The 23,028-nt window shown below is 49.5% G+C and overlaps 8 protein-coding genes across 8 annotated transcripts; 3 read left to right on the top strand and 5 right to left on the bottom strand.

Moving 5' to 3' along the window:
• Nucleotides 1-1,305: 1,305 nt before the first annotated feature.
• N7518_005101 (Aminoglycoside phosphotransferase) lies at nt 1,306-2,295 on the bottom strand (the record flags this gene model as incomplete). The annotated part of the gene is made up of 1 exon (XM_057186028.1): nt 1,306-2,295. The coding sequence occupies one exon, from the start codon at nt 2,293-2,295 to the stop codon at nt 1,306-1,308; it is 990 nt and encodes a 329-aa protein (XP_057042798.1).
• A 712-nt stretch (nt 2,296-3,007) lies between these two features.
• Nucleotides 3,008-3,220, top strand: N7518_005102 (uncharacterized protein). The gene is made up of 2 exons (XM_057186029.1): nt 3,008-3,051; nt 3,082-3,220. Exons 1-2 carry the CDS (start codon nt 3,025-3,027, stop codon nt 3,181-3,183), a joined length of 129 nt encoding a protein of 42 aa, XP_057042799.1. The 5' UTR covers nt 3,008-3,024; the 3' UTR covers nt 3,184-3,220.
• A 950-nt stretch (nt 3,221-4,170) lies between these two features.
• On the bottom strand, nt 4,171-4,821 carry N7518_005103 (uncharacterized protein; the record flags this gene model as incomplete). Its single annotated transcript, XM_057186030.1, has 1 exon — nt 4,171-4,821. The coding sequence occupies one exon, from the start codon at nt 4,819-4,821 to the stop codon at nt 4,171-4,173; it is 651 nt and encodes a 216-aa protein (XP_057042800.1).
• A 2,107-nt stretch (nt 4,822-6,928) lies between these two features.
• N7518_005104 (CAAX farnesyltransferase subunit beta RAM1) lies at nt 6,929-8,829 on the bottom strand (the record flags this gene model as incomplete). Its single annotated transcript, XM_057186031.1, has 7 exons — nt 6,929-7,184; nt 7,241-7,510; nt 7,568-7,685; nt 7,744-7,871; nt 7,949-8,023; nt 8,100-8,255; nt 8,477-8,829. 7 exons carry the CDS (start codon nt 8,827-8,829, stop codon nt 6,929-6,931), a joined length of 1,356 nt encoding a protein of 451 aa, XP_057042801.1.
• Nucleotides 8,830-10,389: 1,560 nt separating this feature from the next.
• On the top strand, nt 10,390-12,823 carry N7518_005105 (Zn(II)2Cys6 transcription factor domain-containing protein; the record flags this gene model as incomplete). The annotated part of the gene is made up of 3 exons (XM_057186032.1): nt 10,390-11,098; nt 11,309-12,661; nt 12,723-12,823. 3 exons carry the CDS (start codon nt 10,390-10,392, stop codon nt 12,821-12,823), a joined length of 2,163 nt encoding a protein of 720 aa, XP_057042802.1.
• A 2,967-nt stretch (nt 12,824-15,790) lies between these two features.
• Nucleotides 15,791-17,977, top strand: N7518_005106 (putative RING and UBP finger domain protein; the record flags this gene model as incomplete). Its single annotated transcript, XM_057186033.1, has 1 exon — nt 15,791-17,977. One exon carries the CDS (start codon nt 15,791-15,793, stop codon nt 17,975-17,977), a length of 2,187 nt encoding a protein of 728 aa, XP_057042803.1.
• A 302-nt stretch (nt 17,978-18,279) lies between these two features.
• On the bottom strand, nt 18,280-19,356 carry N7518_005107 (3-demethylubiquinone-9 3-methyltransferase; the record flags this gene model as incomplete). Its single annotated transcript, XM_057186034.1, has 1 exon — nt 18,280-19,356. The coding sequence occupies one exon, from the start codon at nt 19,354-19,356 to the stop codon at nt 18,280-18,282; it is 1,077 nt and encodes a 358-aa protein (XP_057042804.1).
• A 404-nt stretch (nt 19,357-19,760) lies between these two features.
• On the bottom strand, nt 19,761-21,697 carry N7518_005108 (putative C6 transcription factor (AmyR); the record flags this gene model as incomplete). Its single annotated transcript, XM_057186035.1, has 3 exons — nt 19,761-20,168; nt 20,222-20,672; nt 20,736-21,697. 3 exons carry the CDS (start codon nt 21,695-21,697, stop codon nt 19,761-19,763), a joined length of 1,821 nt encoding a protein of 606 aa, XP_057042805.1.
• Between the last annotated feature and the right edge of the window lie 1,331 nt (nt 21,698-23,028).

Consider the following 23,028-nt stretch of genomic DNA (forward strand, 5'->3'; position numbering starts at 1 on the left):
GGTATGAAACTCAGCTGATATACAAGTAGGTCTTTAGATGCCTTATACGTCAGATAGTGTGCCGATTGCCTATAGCTATAAGATCGAAACTTTCGATTGGTGTTCCGAAACCTTCTGCAGACAAGGCATCGAGTTTCAGCTCATCAAGGGGCTAAAGAGATCGCACACACACTATATCTACTTCTTTCCTATGAGTATTGTTTTGTGTTCCAATTTGATTTAGTATTTCACTCACTGCATGGTCATGCTCATCTTACCTAGTCACGTTCTTCGTAGTCGATAAACAACTATCTTGAGTAGGTAGGGCCTTTAAATTGGGCTATAACCACCGAGTTCGCATGACGAAATTGAAGAGAAAGAAACTCAAGTGGAGATGCCCGATAAATAACATCTGTCTCTAGAAGCCAAGGCAGAAGATATGGTGAGCAAATCATGAGGACATTTTCAAATTATAGGAACCTGTTATATGACACGATTATCGAAATAAGGCCATTTAGATCACGAGAGGGATGCAAAAACTTACTATTTTTTTGTGTGGATATGATGGCTACATTGGGTTGTATCTAAACGGACTTTCCTCAGCCTAAAGGCTTGGTGTAGTTTTGTCTGTGAATAATGTGAAGATATTGTTCTTTATTATTTGGATATGGATATCGGTACATGAAAGTTAGAGAGAGTGCAGCCATCGCCACCGAATACAGTCATTGTTGCGGTGCTGTCTAGAGACCGGTCATTGAATACATGTAGAGAATGGAAATGGGAAGAAAACCATGGATTGAATTGAGCTGTTCGCTGAGATAGAGGGAGGAGGAAGGAATATCAATCCTAGTAAGGAGAAAAGGTCCTACCCGTCCTAGGTAATAAGACCATAATACCTTTGGTGCAAGTTGCGCGGATTGCTTACACCAGCAGTGATATCCCCGATCCATTCATTGATATCCCTGGCAGAAATGACCGAGTCACAATCTTGCACTGCACAGCCAAAGTCCATTTTGACCTCGCTGTTATCGAAAACTTCCATCCATCCTGCATCTAGTCTTCTCATCTCATCAATGAACACATCGCGCAAGAGAGTGGCCTCATAGTCCCATAAGTCCTCAAAGTACAATTCACTGATTTCTCCATTCTCCTCGGGTGCATAGCCTCTAGGACCAGGCTCTGGGCGTGGTCGCGTCTTTAAAAAAGTAGGATAGTCGCAGGCCATCCATAAAGGCACCGCTGAAACACACTCCCAGTCTAAGAGGCCGGTCAGCTCCCCGCTGTCGTCAACGAGAATATTGTGGCGTGAGAGGTCATGGTGGAATATCATTGAAGGTTCTGAATCATCATATCATCATCATCCGTTGGAAAGACTAGAGGAAGGAGAGACCTGAGTTTGCCGATTATTGGTAGCGTCCTTGTAGCGTCCTCCACTTCTTCCTCGTCGTCACTATCAAGGTCTCCAGCTGAACTTTTGTCCAGGGCCGAATAACAGTCATTTTCATTGAATAAAAGGTGAGCTGTGATCCAGTCCTTACTTGAGCGGAATGGGCCCCGGTGGGCATCTTGGTGAATGTGTGTACGCCAGAAAAACTGCATAGAAACAATCCGGCCAACATTAGGTAAATCTCTTTCTGAAGAAACTCTATCGGGTAGATTAAATAGAGGAGCTCCCGAGTTCTTCCTCATGGGTGCGCTACCATCATCTGAGCCGGATTGCTTTGCGCGGATTGATATTTTGGTATCGACCAGCTCTCTAGGCGGCGGGATTTGCTCACTCGATGATGAATGTTCATCGACGGAGGATTCCCCATAGATATTTCCAATTCCGCGTAATTGATTTCGAAAAAGGCAAGCCGACATCACTGCAAGCTTCCTAACTAGGCTTTCCTTCGCAGCGAAGGGAAGAGAGCGGTAAAAATCAGCGAAGGGCTTTAAAGGCATTTTGGTCATGAGGATCCATTCAAATCCAATCAGATTGTCTCGAGAAGCTTGGTAGGTGATAACTCTTGGGATTGGGAGATTTGTGATACGGCGTACCCAATCCATTGTTGCCACTTCACTCGTGGTTTTATAATGTGGATCGACAGGCAATGCGATCCGCATGATAAACACTTCATCGTCTATGCTGACATCGTAGACCTTGTTGAATCCGCCCTGGGCGAGGAAATTCACTTCGACTGTGCCTGATGGCCGAAGCGACTGTACTGTCTGCTTTATAGCCCCAATTCCAGGTTGAAGAGTCCATCGAGGTTCGGAACCAAAGAGTTCTTTCTCCCACGCGAGACCATGGATCTGCGATTCCTGCGATTCCATTTTCGATGGCACGGAGTAGTAGTGGAAGTCCAGATGCAGGCTTCAAGGTTGCTTCGATGCTGTGATATGTTGACCAGCTGGGCTGGAAAATATTTGTGATTTGGAAACTGTGGTAGGTGACCTTGGAAGCCTAAGAAGAGAAACCACGGGTGGATCCAGGGGACCCGCTCGCTGAGCCGCAACACAGTCAGCCTCACTTAACTACCGTTAGCCTCACCTTCACACGTGATTAGCACAGCCCGTCTGGTTGCTTTTACTATTCATTGCTCATCTCTCTGTATTATACTAGAGCGGGCTTTTGCTATTTCTTCTAGATGCCCTGTCCCTTTCCCCTTAACATGATTTCATCAATAACAACGAGCTTCTAGGGCTTTGATTGTCGACACAACTTTGTTCTGAATAGGGGTTTTTGACTTCCAGAAGTCTCCAGGGGTCTTTTTTGTCTTCGTGCGGTCTTCTTCCATGGTGAATTAATCCCGCAGATACGGACAATGCAACAAAATATGTCGAGGTTCAGATCCCCTGATATTATTCCATTCGAGTGCAAAAAGCTAATCGAGTACTGGGGTTTTCAATAGTCGGCAATTACTACGTCAACTTCCGATATTCAGCATCAATCATCATTCTAACTATCAATCCAACACTTCAATCCTTCAACGGCTTATCTTTACTTACCTTCTTCATTCTTACCATCATCCAACACCTGCACCAGCACGGATATTATCGAAAATGAGAGGCAGGCATGGGAAGCACTTGGTATCCTCTGAAGACCGGGCTTGCATATAGAGATTATCCAGCGGCTCTATGCTCCTATTCACGACAATTACAGTTTTGATGGATACGTCCCTAGCAAACTCTTTAGATCTGTCGAGGCAGAGCTTCTACTAGAGCTCTACTATCAAATTGGCATGTCCCGGTGGCAGTAAAGGACCATGTACCAAATTAGCATGAGCTTGGTTGACGTCTGTATGATCTTATCCTATATAAGTGAGCCAACGATCCTGTGTGGATGCATATATTACCGCAATGGAGCTTTCTACAGGATGCTACTCATTGATGGATCTCTATAGACAGAAATAATGCCGTGCATTCACTATCAATGAGAGCAGACAGGGCGAGAGACTACAATATCCCGAGGCCACCCAATGGACCTTTGGTAAAAGCCGGTAATTGAATAGAAGTGAAGGGGTATAGACTACGACTACAGGTGACTACACTATCTACTGCTTCGACTCGACGAATGAGGTGACGAATTTGACAACGGGATCAATCGTGGGCATAGACCACAATTCAAACGGTATATTGCTTTTTTTTGGCGTTTATAGGGAGTGCCGAACATTACACTTTCTTTCTCCTGTACAGTCTTGGATTTAAATATATAATCTTAGGGAGTTCAAAATCGGACTTACTCTACCAGGAGATTTCCTATCTTAGCTGTCGCTTTCAAGGGCAATGCAAGCACTGTAAGCTAAGATGATTAGAATTGGAGGAATATAAGTTTCCAGGGTAGATCGCTAAGGCAACTTGGAATGGCTCGACGAATACTACTAACAGCTAATAGTCCAGGTAACTAAGCACTGAGGTCTACAATGTACGCCAGTTGTTCACAAATTGACGAGTCCTATAGAGTATTCATTCAAGAGGTATCAAAATCAAACAACCTCATAGCATAATTTATCGCTAAACACTCTTAAAAAATAAATCCATCTAGATAAAGCGTATCATTAGTCCAAACATACCACCTCCATAGCGAACAATAACCACAATCAGAGTCATCGACTTTTCCCTCTAAAAAATCCACAATCATACCAAAAAAGGCGTAGTCATAAGCATTCATATCATAAAATCGTAACCCTCTTCCCTTCAAACCTTCACTCAAACCTTTCCCCCAAACCCACCCCTACCATCCTCCTCAATCCCAACCCTAGCAGGACTACTCCCCCCACTCCAACTCCCGCCCTGCGAGCTGTCACTCCTACTCCCACTCACAGACCCTAAAGAAAGCACATCGTCCTCACGAGCAACCTTCCGTCCTGCACCAATGGCAACTCGCAGCCCCTGCATAGCGCCGCCATGTTCATGGCCCGCCGGGTACATGCCGTCGTTGACGGAAAAGTTGCGGCAGATGAGGTAGGCGCGCATAGCGGCGCTCTCCCGGGCCAGCGTCTCGTTGCTGCAGATACTGTCTGTTCGGTACTCACGGTTGTTGACGCGTACGGTGCAGGTGTATCCGCTGTTGCTTATATAGGCATTGTAGATTGGTTCGGGCCAGTTGCGGCGACGACAGAGGCCTGGGGTTTGGATCTGGTTAGTTTGTTTTTTAGGTAGCTGGGATTGGTTGGGCTGTGTTGGGTAGTGCTTCGGTGTTTGCTTCTTTGCATTGGGTATATATTTGGAGGTAGGATATCCAGGGACCGGGGTTTGGATATTGGCTTGTGTTTGCAAAGATGTATGACAGACATAGCTCGGGGAGGGTGATAGTGGGGAGAGTGACGACATACTGGTCAGGTAGAGGATATAGTACATCTTGTAATTTGGACTGGATGCAAGCCGAAAGCGAGAAAGACAGGAGAGCTGGAGATGGCGACGGGCAACGGCGTTGCCACTTGTCCAACTGCAACGAATTGCGACGGTTACTCGGAACGCATTGGACGGATCTGGCTTGCAGCGAGACGGGTTTAGGGCTAAGGCTGGCTTCCAGCTGGTTTGCGGTCAGAAAATATGCGGATTGTGATGCCCAACGGCTAGGGGGACCGCGTTTGCTTTGCTAGCAGCGGGGAGGATGTGCTGGCGTTCCAAGAAAAAAGCACGATTTTAAGACTAGTAAAGGCCAAGGGTGTCTAATTCGAAGAAGATAAAAATAAAAAGTGCGAGAGTGAGAGCGATAGAGGGATTGAGAACAAAACCTTGGAAGAAATATTGGAAATATTCCACACCCATATACAAATCCTAGAACCGAGTCGCCCTCCCCACCTCCTCCGTACAACAGGAAAAAAAGAAAAACAAATTAATGAGGGGAAGAGAGCTGCTTCTTGCCATATACATAATTACTTCTGGAAAACAGGTGGGGCTTTTGCATTGATACCATTCCCAAGTCATACCGCGAGCTGGCCGGTGTACACAGTACCAATAGAAGGGAGACGGTTGCAATTGCGACAGCGCACAAAGCAACAAGAAAAGGGGGACATTTGGTATCAATGCAGATGACCTGAAGAAGAAAAAGGTATTAAACGAAAGTCAATTCTAATACCCACCGTTGAAAGATTGAAGGTAAAAATGTCAAGTATACAGTAAACAATGACAGTAAGCAAACAAAAAAAGTAAACAATCAAACCTTGAGATAGATCCTAGGACATGGATCTGGAATCCGAGTATAAACTACCTCCATCGAGTAAACAAAGTACAAGAAGGGAAGAGAAGACAATGGATGCACGCAAACCTGACTCGCATCGAACCTCGGAAAAGGCCCCCAAAAGAAAGAGGCATTAACTCAAACGGGTATTCGAGGTATTATCGTGTCGTTTTCTCGGCGGGTTTATGATGCGCTGGCATATCTCTTTGCCAGTAGAATCGAACCGAGTTATGAGGCACCGGAAGGCACCGTGAACTGCGTGGTAATGCCCCTGCGATTCGCCGATCGAAGCATAAACATTCTCGGGGACTAAGGGAGACCTTGCAACCTGTTTGCAGAAGGTAATACCTGAAGATCATGGATCCCAGTATTCCGGAGTGGTTCGAATGGAATAGCGGTGCTATAGTGGTACTATGCTCTGTACACGGGTTATTTTTTTCGTTGACATTGCTTTCTCGGGGTGATCCCTTCATTTCATTTTCGCCCCACGCATCAAAGTGCAATTAAATTTGCCGCCCTTATGGGTGTCGAGACGCGCAGGTCTGCGAATGCTGATTGGCGCCAAGGAGGGGCCGTTCATGTTGTGCAGAACGCGCCTGAAGAGGGGTCAATTGTTTATGAAAGGGCCATGAGTCAATCAAGGTTGAAAGGATCAAATACATCCAATATCGGAGAATGGGAAATTGCATGCGCTCCGAGGAAGTTCAGTTACTCGACAGGCATCGGACTGCAGTGATGAGCTGGCATTGCAGTGGGGAAAGGCGTTGGATTTATCTGCATATTCTAGTACTGACGATTACTTTTTCCCCCTTGGGCCTCGTGCAGCTTTGGTGGCAAACACATTATGATGTACATCGTAGGACCAGTGAGAACGGCGGAAAAGGTGGAATCTTCATCGCGCAAAAGGACATTGTAGACTCCGGAAATCGGTGAAACAGTCAGTTCAAAAAATAGAAGGAATTGGTGCTATGTGCTATGACCATGTTGTAGAGCCATACTCGAGCCCCGAACCCAACCCCTTGCGTCTCGGTCTCATTCACAGCATCATCCCTAGCTTGATCGAAAAATAATCCTCGTGGCTCCCATGCCATGACCGCTGCTATGACCGCGGGGCTTGCAGTCTCAAGACTAATCATGCATAACGTACTCGCTCGGAGTCCCTGGTTGCCAATGACACCCTGCTTCAATTTACTATGTTCTCGAGAGACTTTTCAAAGAAACTTCATCCGTCGTGGCGCTTTGTCCCATCTTCTTTCTGGCATCGGCTCCCGCCCCTCCCGGTTAGACAGTGAGGGGTTGGGCCTCAGACCAGAGCCGCATTTGCTCCGCGGCTTTGTGCGGGATCACATACAAAGGGTGCATTGGCTTTAGCCGATCACCCTTTGAAAACACATTAGCCTTGTCGCGGCTTGGTGAAGACTTCCAGGAAAATGATGATGTGAAGTTGCTTGCGACACTCGAGTCTGTCCGGTAATGATGGTTTTGAGTCGCGCTCAATCCCGCCAAAACGTAACAGGTGTGGTATGAATCAACATGCCTTGAGTCTTGGTTAGCTCACAAAAAAAGAACTGTCACAAATAGGAGTGAACATACTTGCCCGGTTTGTCCCGAAGACCACCGTCGCTCCCTTGACAACATCCAAGGATGTATCGGGTTAGACCTTCGCGGCTGAAAAGGCTGGTGGTTGGTGGCTCGGTGTTATCTGGCTTCCCTTCCAGCGAAGATTCAAGCAATGGCCAGCATCCGCCAACCCAATGACTGTAGCATCCATCCACTAGCTTATTTGTTCGTCCGGAAAGACCACCTTCCGGGGCGGACTGGCGGGCGGACAACCACGACACTAGCATAGGAATATCCATGTGTCTGCAGGAACCATTAGCATACAAAGTTTAAACAGAGTATTTCGGGCTAGCCTCGCACCTGTGGAAGATCTCCTCGGGAGGTCCCAAGATAGATAGACATGCCAGAGCACAAAAGGCGTATGCTCCGTGGGCCTCTGCCCCAGGGCTGCCGGAGATACCTCCTTCAAATGTTTGGCCTAAGGGCGAGCGTCAGCACATCTCAAGCCTTGAAAACAAGACTACCAGTAATCATACATCGTGAGAGATATTCAGGAAGACCACTCGTCAAACTCTCTAATCCCGCCTCCCGCGCTTGAGAGCCCGGAGCAAGCGTCAAGGGCAGGTCAAGTAGCGAGATAAGAGTCATAGCGCAGTATGCGCCACTGCATTAATGACATGTCAGATCTTGCATTGAAGGGAGGGGATTGACGAGCGGCTTCGGCCCAGGAATTCCACTTACCGTACATCTTCCTCCCCGCCCTCACAGACACGGAATCCCCCATCAGGCTGCTTCAATCGGCCGATCCATTGCCACCTGGAAAAGACAGAAACCGGGTTAGACGCAGGATCACACCAGACGTACATGCAGAAAGCTGCCAGTGACAACTCACATCGCGTGCCGATCCACTAATCCAAAGGCCTCCTCGCCTCCAACCATAGCCAGCGATAGAACAGCAGCATAACTGCCCGCTATATGGGATGTCTGGCCGTGGCCGCCGCCAAACCCACCTGTGGGGTTCTGCATCGGCCGAAGCGTAGTAATCACACTAAAATAGAAGTTCAGAATGGCATCTTCCCATATTCCACGTTGTACAAATGAGACGATCTTTTCCGAAATCAGGGTATATCCCCTCCAGGGGCTCTCTCTCCATTCTGTGGATATGATATGACAGATAGGAAAAAAAGCAAATTGGGGGAGAACGAGGCGGGGAAAGGGAAAATAAAGAAAATAAATCCCAAAAGAGTAAGATGTAAAGCATGCACGCACCGTTCACGAAATCGAGTCGTATCTTCGCCCAGCATAGCAAGCCCCGCCAACGCCCAGTACACAATCCACGGGCGGCTGGCATCCATGGCGACGAACCCCTCGGGATAATCCTCGAGGGCATCGTAGAGGAAGCTGGCGTGGATATCACGTTGCAGGGCAGGTACGCCATGTTCGTTGAAGTCCTTCTGGGTGCTGTGGATGCCTTTCAAGAATGGCAAGCATTTTTCCAGCGTCGCGTTCTGCAGATCGATGGTCTCCGTGATGAGCGGGTCGCGGATGGGTGGCGGTTGCGTGAACAAGGCCGGGATCCCCGGGCGCGGATGGTTGGAGTCTGGATTCATGGCTGAAGTCATGGTTGTCCTGGCTGTTGGAATTAATAAAGGTGAAGTTGGGCGGTTCTTAGTGTTGGATTTGTGTGCGTTCGGAAATCGAACTTTTCGAGGTCTCCCGATGAGCGGCATTAAATGGGATCTGAGGTATTTTGGAGATTTGACGCTCAAAGAATTGTAACCTGGACTTTCTTACTATTGTTCTGTAGATTGAATGTGAATGTAGAAAAGCCTAGAATGATTCTTTGTTCCCCACTCGATCTCTACCGGAATTCCTATCTTTGACGACATCGTCACAACGTGTCTGGTTTTACTTTTGACTACGGAGGACGGAGTATTTCTTTTCGAGACCTATTAACTAGAGATAGGCATTCCCGTGGGCAGGGAATACATAGTGCTATTTGTGCTATTTGTGCTAGCTCCTGCATGTCACAGAAAATAGTTACTATATATGTGTGATGGATCCGACGCCATGCACGCCGGTGCGCAAGTAGATGGATGTGCTTACATGACACCCTTGCTGCATGTGCCCCCCAGGATCTGAATTTTAATAAACTGGACGTGTCCAGTTTCTTGTTTTGTCAGAATTCACGATGCTAACTTGGCATCTCAACAGGATTCGGACATAGTCCGTGCAATAATATCTTAGCCCTATTTTTATGATTTCGGATTTATTATTTCCTTTTGGAAACACCCTAGTGTATGGCCAGCAGCTGAAATCCACTAAATACCTTTGAGGCATGCATACTTCGTCGAGGGAACCGAATCACGGGCATGAGAGTGGGCAGACAGGGAGCTGATTGGATCTGATTAGGAAGGACTCAACGGACTAATTTGGGGATAACACGATCCGACTGTCAGATCTCACCAATTCTTATTGCCACGCAGGTAGTTTTTCTCCTCCCCACTGATCTCCCGGGTCCGGTTTTATGGGATGATTTTCTATAATAGGATCTCAGTTATGGCCTAGGAATATGGAATATATGTGGAATATTTATGGAATAGTTATAACAGAGATATGTTATACTTATACTATATGAGATACCTAGGATATATAGAAAATAGTAGTACTCCGCACATAAAAAGAGAAAAGAAAAGAAGCAAAACAGAAAAAAGAAAAGAAAAAAGGCAACTTGCCCGTTTAGGAAAGAATCCAAAGAAGAAAAGAACATCATGGGATCAGCGAACTCCGGATTGCCGTCCCCTCCACCACTACTTAGTAGTACTCCGTACTCCGTACAGAGACAAGGGCACGCCGTAATCTCTTTCCCCCTCCATCTCCTCATCCTTCCTATCCCAATTCCCCCCGAGGCAAAACACCTCGACACTAGTCCGCCGTGGCATTAATTCATCGTCCAATACTGGATCAACGTTCCCTCCACGCCGTCAGCCAGCCTCCACTCTCCACAATCAACTCCCCTAGCGCATTTCTTCGCTCACCGCTGCTTTGTCCCCCCCACCGCCTCACTTTCCCTCTTCTTGATGGTTGTGTCACCCTTCTGAAGAAGGCCCTCTCATCCAGGCTGGTCCTTTTCTTCCCCTTCTATTTCACCTCCCCGTGATCGTTTTGACTCCAAAAAAGTCATGTCCAATGTCGATATATCCAATGATGGCCTGATTGGCGTCGAGTACGACTCCAGAGGCTATCTTCAGCATCAATCATGGCCTATAACGTTAGATCAAGCGCCCCAACGGTCAGAAGAGGTCCATGGTCTTTCCCCATTGCAAACTGGCGGTCACCCTCTAGAACAGTCGGTGACTCAGGACCCAAATCTCATGGTGGATTGGCACTTTCAACCGCTACACACCCCTCATCACCACCATCACCTCTCATATTCCTCCGAAGACCCCTCCTCGGCGTCCCAGTATTCCACTAGTTATGGCATGCCCATGCAGTCTTCCCCCGTCGATCTCATGTCGGCCCAGGGCCAGATGAGCGCCGGCTTGCTCGATGGTCCTTATCTGCCGATGTCTGCGCCAGTCGACATGGTCCCCTTCTCGTATCAGGACTTCCAGACGGATTTGATGACGTTCCCCAACGGACTTCCGGAAGTTTATGCCCCTCACTCCGTTCTTGAAAGCAGCTCGCCCACCGATACTTATCTGGAAGTCCGTTCTCTGTCCAGCAGCGACAACGGTTGGAGTACTATCGACCACCGTCGCTCTCTCGATTTTGGTTTTCCCGAACAAGGTGTTTTCGTCAACCCTACCCAGACACTGCACGATCGCAGTCTTTCAGAGTCATCTTACTCCACATCATACGGCAGCTTTGTGGATATCACAAATCCGATCGGTTCTCCCGGTTCTGAGAACAATATGGATTTGCCTTGCTATAATCACCATGGCCACGGGCATAGTCATAGTCATAGCCATACTCACAGCTACAACCACAGCCATAGTCACAGTCACAGCAGCTCCATTGGAATGCACGGTAATTCCCCGACAAGCAGCGCAATCGTCCTCCACGGCCAATCTTCGCCAGGCTCTCGCTCGCCTTCTGCAGTCAGCCCCATCGGCATGGTGCGACCCATCCCGGTCCCGCTCAAGAAATCAACGTCCCCGGCCCGATCAGCTGGATCTTCGCAAGTATCTGCCTCACCGCCGAGCCGCAAACCGTCCCGCAAGAGCCCCATTGCCGCCAAGACCGCCGAGACCAAGGTTCGCAAGCAGTCCCAAACCGGCAAGCCCGAGACCGAAAAGCGTGTTGGCAAGAGAAAGGGTCCCCTCAAGCCCGACCAGCGCCGACAGGCCAGCGAGATACGGAAGTTGCGCGCGTGTCTGCGCTGCAAGTTCCTCAAGAAGACGTGTGACAAGGGCGAGCCTTGTGCAGGATGTCAACCGTCGCACGCCCGGTTATGGCAGGTGCCATGTACTCGCATTGATATCAAGGAAATTGGGTATTTCATGAAGGACTGGAAGGCAGATTACGAGCGCCACATCACTATGGGCTTCTCTGTCGGTAACATTACTGGATTCTCGGACCAAGAACGCACCCTGTTCATCACCCACGGTTACGGACAGATCCTGCCCATCAATGCTCGCGAGGTCTATGTCCGGGACGAGCAGTGCTTCACCGTTGACTGGATCGAGTCGATGCACCGGGATCCAACACAATACGAGGTCGAGACTGCCAAACTCTCCGCTGGTATGGAGGGCATCTCGCACGCGATGCTGTCTGATTACCTTGACCGCCACATCGACGGCAATGGCACCTTTGAGAAGTTTGTCGATGATTACTTCGAGGGCACTCCTTTCCTGACGCAAATGCTGAAGACCGCTTTCCGCTTCTACTTCCGCACTAAGCTGCCCGTTATCCGGAAGGCACTCAAGCTGGTGGTTGCTTACAACCTTACCATGCATGTCACCATGGTCGAAGGCATTGGTGAGGAGGAAGGCTTCCTCGGCAAGATCGAGAACATGGGCTCCAAGTTCTCCGGCAAGACCATGGCCCCCGTCATGATCAACTTCCAGATTAAATGTGCCATGGCTAGCATGTGGCGTGAGCTGCAGAAGGATGTGCTGGAGGAGCTGTCAGCACTCTATTCAAGTGTGTACAGCGGCGACAAGCTGAAGAACTGGCCGACAATCTTCATCTTGGCCTCCATTCTGCTGGCCGTGTGGGAGGAGATGCAGTTCGACAGCCACTACCGCACACCAGACGCGGCTGCCGTCGACAAGTTCTGCACCGACATGGAAACCACCCCGGTGGGCGTCATTGTCGGACTGTTCCAGGCCATCTCACAGAAGCTGCCCCCGTTCACCGAGTGGGATTCACAAAAGCACCACCAGCTGTTGTACTCCAACCCGGATGTTTGCAACACCATGACTGAAGTCCGCCAACATGTCGAGCAACATGGTAAGCCACAAACTCTCCCCGATCTTCGACTTCGACCTCCGAAACTAACCCCGTCTTGCAGAAACCTACCTTCGCAGCCGCACCGGCACGAAATTCAACCGTGGCGACTTCGACTGCCTTTCAAATAAATTTGTGTCGCGACTGGTCATTCGCGCCAACTAGACAACGACCCCGATGCGCAAACGCATTATGATGATGATATTTACCACGACTACCGTTTCCAGCAGCGAGTACAGTTCTGCGACTGCGTTTTGAATGCTCAATATTAACACTGAGAACATGCGAACCAATGTTGTAACGATGCGAGCGCACTTCCACTCTTTAACGAAGAATCCGACGGGCCCCCTCCCAGCGAGGTTCTGCCCTTTTTTTGTATTGTTGTTCCGAGCGAACCGACTTTCTTTTGATCCAGTCTTTTATGAGCCTTGTTTTTTTCTTGGTTTTGTCTTTTGTCATATTTACCTCTTTATTTTTCCTTGATCATAAGTCTTTGTTTTGAACTTTCCTGTTTGACATTTTTTGCTCTTGTCTTTGGTGTACACCTTTCTTCGCATAGCTTTGTCTCCAGCGATGAACGAGGATCACGAATGTCATGACCGTGTACGGCCGAATTGTTTCGATTGTTTTGTTTTCATTTTTTGTGGCACCTGGCACCCGTCACTGAACAGGCCAACAATTCAAGTTAAAACAGGGCCCTGAGCAGGGTGTACAGGCTGTCTTATCCCCGAACCGTCACATTCTTTGTGGTGGTTGACGCATATCTTCTTGCCGGGGAAAGGGGCGTCGGAAGGATATTTGCGGAAGCGTTCTGTTTATACATTGCGGGCTTTATGCTCTATATCTTGATAGTCTTTTAACTTGAATTCTCATTTTTTTCCAGATTCCTGTTGATCGAACTATAAAAAGACGAACAAGACGGTGAACCCGGATCCGGCTCTGATACTAAGTTTGGAAGCGGGTACTGGGTACCCGGGAGACCGCAGCAGTTGCCGTGTACAGCCCCGTACCCTGTACTTTCTGATCACTAGCGTCTCCATCATAGGTCCACCCCCTCTTTTGGCGATAAGCAATTCAACGTCATCACTTCGGGATCTGGAGGACAAAGGGGACTTGAGGGATATGAGGCGATATAAGAGACCTCAACAGCCTTGGAAGATTATAGAATCTTAATAATGTTAAGAATAGTCTATCTGTAGGCTATATCCAATCAAATATAGGTTGGTTTCGCAAGTGGCGTCTATGCTCAGGCACCGTTTGACTCATCCGGCATCTTCTGGCATTTTCACGGGCGTCACCTGCGCCTGACTAAGACACCTCGCCCCCTCATCCTTCCAAGGTTCCCTACATAAGGACACTGTTTCCCCTCTTCGACCTTTTCCCTTCTTTCAATCTACAATTACCCACAGCTCGCTTCACACCTGAGCAACCCTATCTTCAAATCAACGTCCCAAATAATAAGCCCATCATGCAGATCTTCGTCAAGACTCGTACGTTCACACCCCCTTATCGAGAGATAACCGCCTGGATCCCACTGGCTCTCTCGCACTCAACCCATGGACATCCTTGCTAACACCCCTTTGTCTATAGTCACTGGCAAGACCATCACCCTTGAGGTTGAGTCCAGCGATACCATCGACAATGTCAAGTCAAAGATCCAGGACAAGGAGGGCATTCCCCCTGACCAGCAGCGTTTGATCTTTGCCGGAAAGCAGCTTGAGGACGGTCGCACACTGTCCGACTATAACATCCAGAAGGAGTCCACTCTCCACCTGGTCCTTCGCCTCCGCGGCGGTATGCAAATTTGTATGTGTTGACTTCTTTCACGTTACTGTCGTTTTCTCTTGATTAACATTTGCCACAGTCGTCAAGACCCTGACCGGAAAGACCATCACCCTTGAGGTTGAGTCCAGCGATACCATCGACAACGTCAAGTCAAAGATCCAGGACAAGGAGGGCATTCCTCCTGACCAGCAGCGACTTATATTCGCCGGCAAGCAGCTGGAGGACGGCCGTACCCTGTCCGACTATAACATCCAGAAAGAGTCCACTCTGCACTTGGTTCTCCGTCTCCGTGGTGGTATGCAGATTTTCGTCAAGACGCTCACTGGCAAGACTATCACACTTGAAGTCGAGTCGTCCGATACTATCGATAATGTGAAGTCCAAGATTCAAGATAAGGAGGGCATTCCCCCTGACCAGCAACGTCTCATCTTTGCCGGAAAGCAGCTTGAGGACGGTCGCACACTCTCCGATTACAACATTCAGAAGGAATCCACACTCCACCTTGTCCTCCGTCTACGTGGTGGTATGCAAATCTTTGTCAAGACTTTGACCGGAAAGACTATCACACTAGAGGTGGAGAGCTCAGACACCATTGACAACGTCAAGAGCAAGATTCAGGACAAGGAGGGTATTCCTCCTGACCAGCAGCGTCTTATCTTCGCTGGTAAGCAGCTGGAGGATGGCCGTACTCTTTCGGACTACAACATCCAGAAGGAGAGCACTCTGCACCTGGTGTTGCGTCTGCGTGGTGGCCAGTAATTGACTTACGATTCTTTTTCTCAACTTCGATAGGTTCTACATGACCTGCATGGCGTTTAGTCGGTTTTCGAGGCTGAGGCTTCTTTTCTTGCAATGTGTTTCCTGAGGACGGCTTCTCTCTTTTACTTTGCCCACCTTATCATCATTTATGATAGATAGTTCTCGTCAATTCACTCTAGCAATATTTACTAGTCTTTACTAGCATGCCATTTCATTGTACTGCACTTGTAGGGTAATACTAATTCTTGACTGGAATTGAAATGGTACGTAAAATGTTACCGAAATAGATATCCTTCTAGCATAATATTACACCCATATGTCTTTTAGGTAATTCTATTCGACCACACCATTTTCTCGCCACCTTGCGTTCTAGCCAGACCACGCTTCAGACTCTCAATCCCTTTTTTGCCTCTTTGCCACTCTCGTGTGCCAGGAACCATTTGTGGCGTATGGCGCAGAAGCGGGCGAGAATAAAATATTAAGTAATCATGCATTCTCTAGTTAGTTAGTTATCGTGATAACGACTTCCTCGTTCGACGAGTTCCAACCACAATCGCAAGCTCCAGAGGATGCGAGCTATCGTCCGGGATGCCCGCTTACTTTTATCACCTTAGCTTGCAACTCCTCTCTCACAGCCCGTCTGACGCGCCAAACTCTCAGGGTTCCTCTCTCGCGCTACAATCCGCATGGGAAGCTCTCCAACCATTCCAAAAACGGAGCCGGTCTTCAACCTCCAACCGCCTATCATCCGCGGGAGATAATCAAACCCTATTAACCTTAGAACACACTTTGGCGCATCGCCAGATATCCACCCTCTCCACCCGCACAACTATCCCACCCCGCCCTCCCTCCTCCAGCACTTCTTACGACTCCAACAACCCCTCCACTAGCTCCTCAACCAGCACCCAATCTCTTGAAGACGACAAGCGCTTCGGCGCCGTCTCTATCGAGTGCATTGACATGGTCAGTCCAAAGCAACCGCCCAAACGCACTTCGAAGCGTGGCTCCGTATCTACCACAGAACCAGAAAACCTCGTCGCAGCAGGCATCGGCACAGACATCCTAGGCGGCCTACGTACAAAAGGCCGATATATCCCACTCGATGACGACCTTGCCGACAGCGTCTGGGGAATTGTACACCTGTACCGCGATTTGCAGGAGACGCTCTACCTCGGAAACGATGACGAGTACCCCGCCTATCTGAAGGGCTCCTCAGCTGCGGCCCGCCAACCCGGTGAGCAGCAGGCAACGTTGAGGCAGGGTCTGACCGGTACGGCGGGTGGTCAACATTCTGGGGCGGCGGGTCTTGCAGAATATCCTTTTCCTGAGACAAGTTCCTCCGCTACGCAAAGTCCTGACGAGGATTGTACGACACTATGTATTCTAGCTGTGCCGTCTTATCTGTCACCGCCGGACTTTTTGGGGTTTATGGGACAGAAGACCATGGATGACGTTAGTCATTTCCGGATGATTAGGACTGCGCGTGCGAATCGATATATGGTCTTGATGAAGTTCCGGAGTGGACGGAAGGCGAAGGAATGGCAGAAGGAATGGAATGGGCATGTGTTCAATAGTATTGAGCCTGAGACCTGCCATGTGGTGTTTGTGAAGACGGTCGAAATCCAAGTCGTGGATGCCGGAACACCATCTGCTGAGCACGGCGCTCTCTCTAACATCCCAACCCCTTCTCGGGCACCTGTATCATCTACCGGACAAGCCACTCTCACCGGCAAACCTCTCGCGCCACCTACCCCTGCACTAATCGAATTACCAACCTGTCCCGTCTGCCTAGAGCGAATGGACGAAACTACGGGGCTTCTAACAATAAACTGCCAACACGTCTTCCACTGCACCTGTCTCCAGAAATGGAAAGGCAGCGGCTGCCCCGTATGCCGATACACACAAGATGACTACCGCAAAAACAATGCATCCCTGAAACCAGACGAAGAACCCCAACAATGCAGCATCTGCCACTCAGAAGAAAACCTCTGGGCCTGTCTAATCTGCGGCACGATCGGTTGCGGCCGCTACGACAACGCACACGCCTTCTCCCACTGGAAAGAAACAGCCCACGCCTTCTCCATGGACCTCACCTCCCAGCGCGTATGGGACTACGTAGGCGACGCATATGTCCATCGCATCATCCAAAACAAAACAGACGGCAAGCTTCTCGAGCTACCCGCTGCAGACTACAGCGCCCTGGACCCACCAGACTGGGGCGACGCCGTCCCCCGCGAGAAACTAGAAAACATGAGTATCGAATACACACACCTTCTCACCAGCCAGCTCGAAAGCCAGCGCGCGTACTTCGAAGAAATCGTCGAGCGCGCCGTCGACAAAGCATCGCAGGCTAGTGCCGCCGCCGCCGTGGCGGAAGTCAACGCTTCTAACGCTTCATCGCGTCTGGAAGAATTACAAGACAAGTATGATGTCATGACGATTGAGACGCTGCCGTCACTTGAAAACGACCGCGCACGCGCGGAGAAAAGAGCAGAGAAATTTGAGGCCCTGGCTCGCTCGTTTGAGAAGGGATTCCAAGAGGAGAAGGCCATGAATCGGAACATGTTGTTAAAATTGGAGGGTCTTGCTAAGGAGGTTGATGGGCTTAAGGCTGCAAACGCGGATCTCGCGGAGCAGAATCGCGATTTGACGTTCTTTATCAGCGGCACGCAGAGGTTGCAGGGCCAGGGTGAGGAAGTTGAGCAAGGGACTGTTTCTGTCCCTGAGCCGTCGGCTGCTTCGAAGAAGAAGAGGAAGGGGAAGGGTAAGAGGTAGTTTGGGTGTTGGAGAAGTTTTGCATTTGCTTTTGCTGTCCTAATAGGTATACGGTTGGGTGGTGTTACTTTTGCTTGGGATTGGGAGTGAAGGGTGTCCTTGGGTATTCTCTTGCTGTATCCCTAATAGGGACATGGTTAGTTATATGCATTTAGCGAGGTGTACCGAGTATGCTATAGAAACGAGTGAACGAATACGAATTTATGAAATACATTCGATCTACAATGAGTACAACCATCAAATAATATACAAACAGCTCATAAAAATGCAAGTATAAATACATATACCTCCCTCGAAATCATCTAAACTCCCTTCCTGACAGCCCAGAAATAATTCCCCCAATCCTCACTACCAGGCACCATCTTCCACCCAATCCCAGGAACATAAACAGCACCCACACACTTCCACCTCATCCCCTCCGCAACCGCACTTCCACCCTTCGAAACACCCGTATCAGCAGCCCGCATCAGCCCCTCCTGCAACCACCCCTTAACCTCATCCGGGTTAACAAACTTACTCCACTCATGCGTCCCCCGCGGCACAACACCAATCGGCCACGGCGCTTCGGCAATAACCTGGTTCAAGATGAACGACGGCAGCGTCCGCGAGATAGTAGACCCAATCAGCCAGCCGCCGGGCTTGAGCGCGCGCAGGCAGTTTGTCAGGAAGCTGAGCGGTGTTGAGGTCTTCGGGTCGATGTGTTCGAGCACTTCGAAGAGGGTCACAATGTCATATTGTGGGGGCGTGGGTTTGAGTTCGGAGCTGGAATTTGGTGGAGTCGAAGCGGGAGTTGGAGTACCAGCATTGCCGGCAAGTACATCCTCCAGCGTCGTGTTGAGGTACTTGAAGCGACCTGTGCGCAGGTGCGAATCGACGGTCGGATCCAGGCGCGCGTGCTCGCGCGCCATTTGGATTAGGTCCGTTGAGGGGTCAATTGCCGTCATTGAGGCGGCTAGGGTTGGGGTTGGGGCTGGGGCGGTTGGGTCGAGTGGGATTGTGCGTGCGAGGGACTCGGCGAAGATGCCGCCGCCGCAGCCTACGTCGAGGTAGTTGAGGGTTGCGGTGGAGCTGGTTGGGTCTGGTGATGGGGTTCCTTCTGCTAGACAGGAGGCGATGAATTCGTGACGGAGGGGGTTCATTAGGTGCAGGATTCGGGAGGGGCCCATTGGGTCCCACCAGGAGCTGGCGAGGGAGGAGAAGTGGGAGAGTTCATCGGCGGAGACGGAGGATGTTGAGTGCGCGCGGGTTGGGTGTATTTGGGTTGATGGGGCGGATGCGGGCGCGGATAGGAAGTGGTTTGGTGAGGACCTTGTCGAGCGGATGGTTGAGCGGAGGGCTCGGACTGAGAGAGGGAGGGTACGGGGTCGGAGGGAAGCCATTTTGTAGGTAATGGTGTTGGTTTTGGGCGAGGTTGAGGTTCAATGGAGAATTAGCTCCGGTGCTCTAGTGAGCTTTAGTTGATGCGGAGACCCTAGGATTATCTGTGAGGAATTGTTAGCTGGGTACTTTAGAGGGATATTAGAAACAATAGAGAGCATACCACTAAGATATCCTGAGCAATTGAGAAGAGTCTTGGAGAAAGCCCATGAAGCTGATCACCAAATTGGAGATTCAATGCCGAGACAAACATGCCAAGACAATTTGGCTGCCGTTTGAGCTTCCTTCATGGCCATGGATTTGATAGTTCTATGATTCAGTCATGCCTCCATAAACAACCATCTATTAAATAAACTCCACTTGGTATCACAAAACAAATAATCCGCATCATAAATTCAATACACCATCATCCCAAGAGACAATCTTCGAAACCCAGTTCCTGCGGCACATGCGGATGAGTTGACTCGGCTTGGCCATCGACATCATGGATCTCAATATCATCGGCACTAGCAGCGTAATCCCAGACATTCTGGCACGACCATGAAGCCAACTGATCTGGAACAGCAGCGCCGAGTATAGGAAGGAAGTTCCCTGTGGTGATGTTGCAGTCGAGTCCAAGCACGGTTCTGCAACGATCCAGCAATGTAGGGAAGAGATACGAAGGCGAGCCACGAATTTGAGAAAGCGTGTGAAGTATACCCCACAGCAACTCGTTCGGGTCAATGGTCGACTCGGCCAGTCTATGGACGGCTTTCGGTCCAAGAGATCTCGTCACATCGGCGACGGAGGATCCTAGATCAAAGAGCTTTTGTTCCTATAACATCCAAATCAGTACACAACAAAAGACTTCATCTCGGATTGACCTACCATGCCAATCCCATGCGCATCAACGGCCCCCTGTGATGCAGCACCAATCACGCTCATCATGGATTTACTCACCATTACTGGTAGGTGAAATGGCAAAACTGCGTCATCGTGTGAGCCAGGTTGTCTGGCATGGCTCATAGACAGCTTCCACATCATCGTCTGCAGCCACTGTTGCGTGATCAATATATCAACCTGCTGGACCTCAAGGACTCCCTCCAGGGAAATAGCTTTGCACAGGCTGGATTGGATGGCGGAGATTGGCGGCCTCTCTAAAATTCCATCTCCACCACCAGCGGAGACCCAATCATAAAGGTTCGGGGTGAGATTCTCAAAGATGTTGATCAGGTTGATGAATCCGTACGCCAGGATAGGATCTTCCGAGCAAAGAACCTGAGGCTTGTGAATAGAGCTGCGCAGCATAACTGGTTTCGCTTGCTGGAGAGCATAACCTCTGCCGGTTTACGAATCAGCCTCAGTTCAAACCTCATTGATCCTGCATAAGCGTCGCACTTACCTCTCTGTGATAAACAAAAGCCAGAACACACGCCGTCTTTCCTCCGCTTCTTCAACCCCATACTCTGCATATGTCGACTCGCGATGCAACCCAAGCGTAAATGCAAACGAGGTAGCCTGGCACAAAAAGAACCAAGCCTGATCCTGACGATCAAGATTCCCGTATGAGGCAAACAAAAAGAACGAAGTCAAAAGTGACTCCGTGCTAAGTGCTTCCAGAAGATCACAATCCCGCCGCGCCCGCACGGCCTCCGCAAGAAGTTCTTCCCCAGACATCAACGAGTGTCCAACCCCAAAACTCTGCAAACGCGCAGGATCCGGCACATGTGTTGCTCCATCCAATTTCAACTGGATATGCGTAGCCGCACACAGCGACACCAAAAGAGCATACCGCTGCGTCGACAGCTGCCCGGGCCGATGGCAATCTAGCCGGAGCTGGTCCCCGCGGATCACGGGCATAATGGGGAACAAATACTTGAGGTAGATATTGACGTGGACGAGCAGAATCTGCGGCGAGAGACGGCGATCGGCCGGCCTCGCATAGCTGTAACCATAACCAATGGCGGATTCGACGGTTGAGTCCGTGGAGCCCGGAGACGAGACGAGTTCCGGGGGCGGCAGGTGAGAAAAAGTATCCGAGAAGTCCTGGCCTGCGAACTGTGAGTCCGCGATTATAAATTCTGGCGAGATGGGCGAGTTGAATTGGTAGTCCGGGATCTCGCCGGTGCCGGCATCCTCGGGATATATATGCTCGGGAGGGTCTTGTCGGGATGAGAGAGGGTGAATCGGGGCTAGGGGATATAGGGTGCGGAATTTGGGGCCTTTCCGACGGAGGACGTCGCTGTAGGAGCAGGACAGAAGGAGCCGTTTGCATTTGTCGCATGGTAGTTCACGGGAACATTTTATTTTTCGGCGGCGACAGTTGTCGCATGCTTGTTTTGGCTTGGGTTGCTTGGAGGCCATTGTTTAATTACTGCTAGGTCTTGACTAGACGCAGGAGAGTTGAAATTTCATGTTCAGGTGGAATATATATTAAAAGAAAGTTGCGATGGTTTCATCCGGGGAGTTCGGCATAACCCCCATTATAATAAAAAACAATGCAAACCTGGGGAAGCGGGGGAGGGCAAGGAACAGTGAGAAACCCCGCAAAGGCCCCTGCGTTAGTATTGTGCCTCATATTTTGATCTTATTCGCATTGGCATCCTTAGGGACATGGATATTCTTGCTGCTCTTCTGGATTAGGGGGCATTTCCTCTCGGCCCGACTTCTCTCTACGTCTACGTACTCCCAGCCTCCGAACTATGAAGAATAGACAAGACCACCATGGGGCCACCATGAAAATCTACTCAGTGACCCCTCATTCCAGATATTGCTATGACTTCTAATATTAACATGGATCCCAAGCCTCGGACCGTAAGCGAAGTACATATGTACGCCTTTGACCAGGTACGGAGTTAGGTCAAGTCGGCTTTGATGCCTGACTTTATGGCGCTGATTGACATGTGCACTAAATCGAAGATGAGGGATTTCTTGCCCTGGTTAACCGTTTTAATATAGAGTGGACACCGCTAGGCTGCACTGAGTATCCATCTCCGCTTAGAAAGTTGATATCCGATCCAATCGATTTTTTCACAGCTTCAACTGTTTATGGATAGCATTTGGACAGTACGGAGTACGGAATACCGAGATGGATCTCTCTTATATCGTCCTCGGCTTCCCGAAAGTGCAAAAAGGTGGCCTTATCTCCTTCTATGTTGGATATCATGTAAGGGGTTGAAGCGCATGGTTCCGCTATAGTTTGTATGCTTTGTACAGCTTAGACGAGGTGGGACTGTTGACCAGTTGAATAATGTTCCTGCGAGGGTCCCGAGGTTCCAGAATTACTCCATCCTTGGGCACCTTGTAGTTATAAGATTATCCACTAGAGAGAAAAGGCTCACCGCAGCTTGCCATAAGGAGGATTATACGGACCTTGGAGGATCATAATGATGACATTATAATATGTAAGCAGGTTTCTATACATTATTTCCAGGTTCTTGTATTATTCTGTAGCCGTACTACTGTAGACGGGCATTTATCGGACAACTGGCCAATCACCACCCTAGAATGACATGGCCTATTGTGATCGGCGGTCTTTATACAACACAGGATGGTCCGGAGTAATTATCGTCCAAGGCAAATGATATCACATTCACAGTATGGAATCGAATTCTGCCACTTGTTGGTCTTCGGCATGGGAATCTAGAGAGAGATATGCCTCTTCGAGCAGACTCTGGATTGCTTTGATGATATTT

The sequence above is a fragment of the Penicillium psychrosexuale genome (assembly GCF_028828465.1).
Source record: "Penicillium psychrosexuale strain IBT 29551 chromosome Unknown utg000003l, whole genome shotgun sequence".
NCBI lineage: Eukaryota > Fungi > Ascomycota > Eurotiomycetes > Eurotiales > Aspergillaceae > Penicillium > Penicillium psychrosexuale.

What these genes read in the sequence shown, in the direction of transcription:
- N7518_005102 (XM_057186029.1), top strand. Translation starts at nt 3,025, where the DNA reads ATGAGAGGCAGGCATGGGAAGCACTTG. An exon ending in GCAGGCATGGGAAGCACTTG is followed by an intron (nt 3,052 to 3,081) that starts GTATCCTCTGAA and finishes GCTTGCATATAG; the next exon opens with AGATTATCCAGCGGCTCTAT.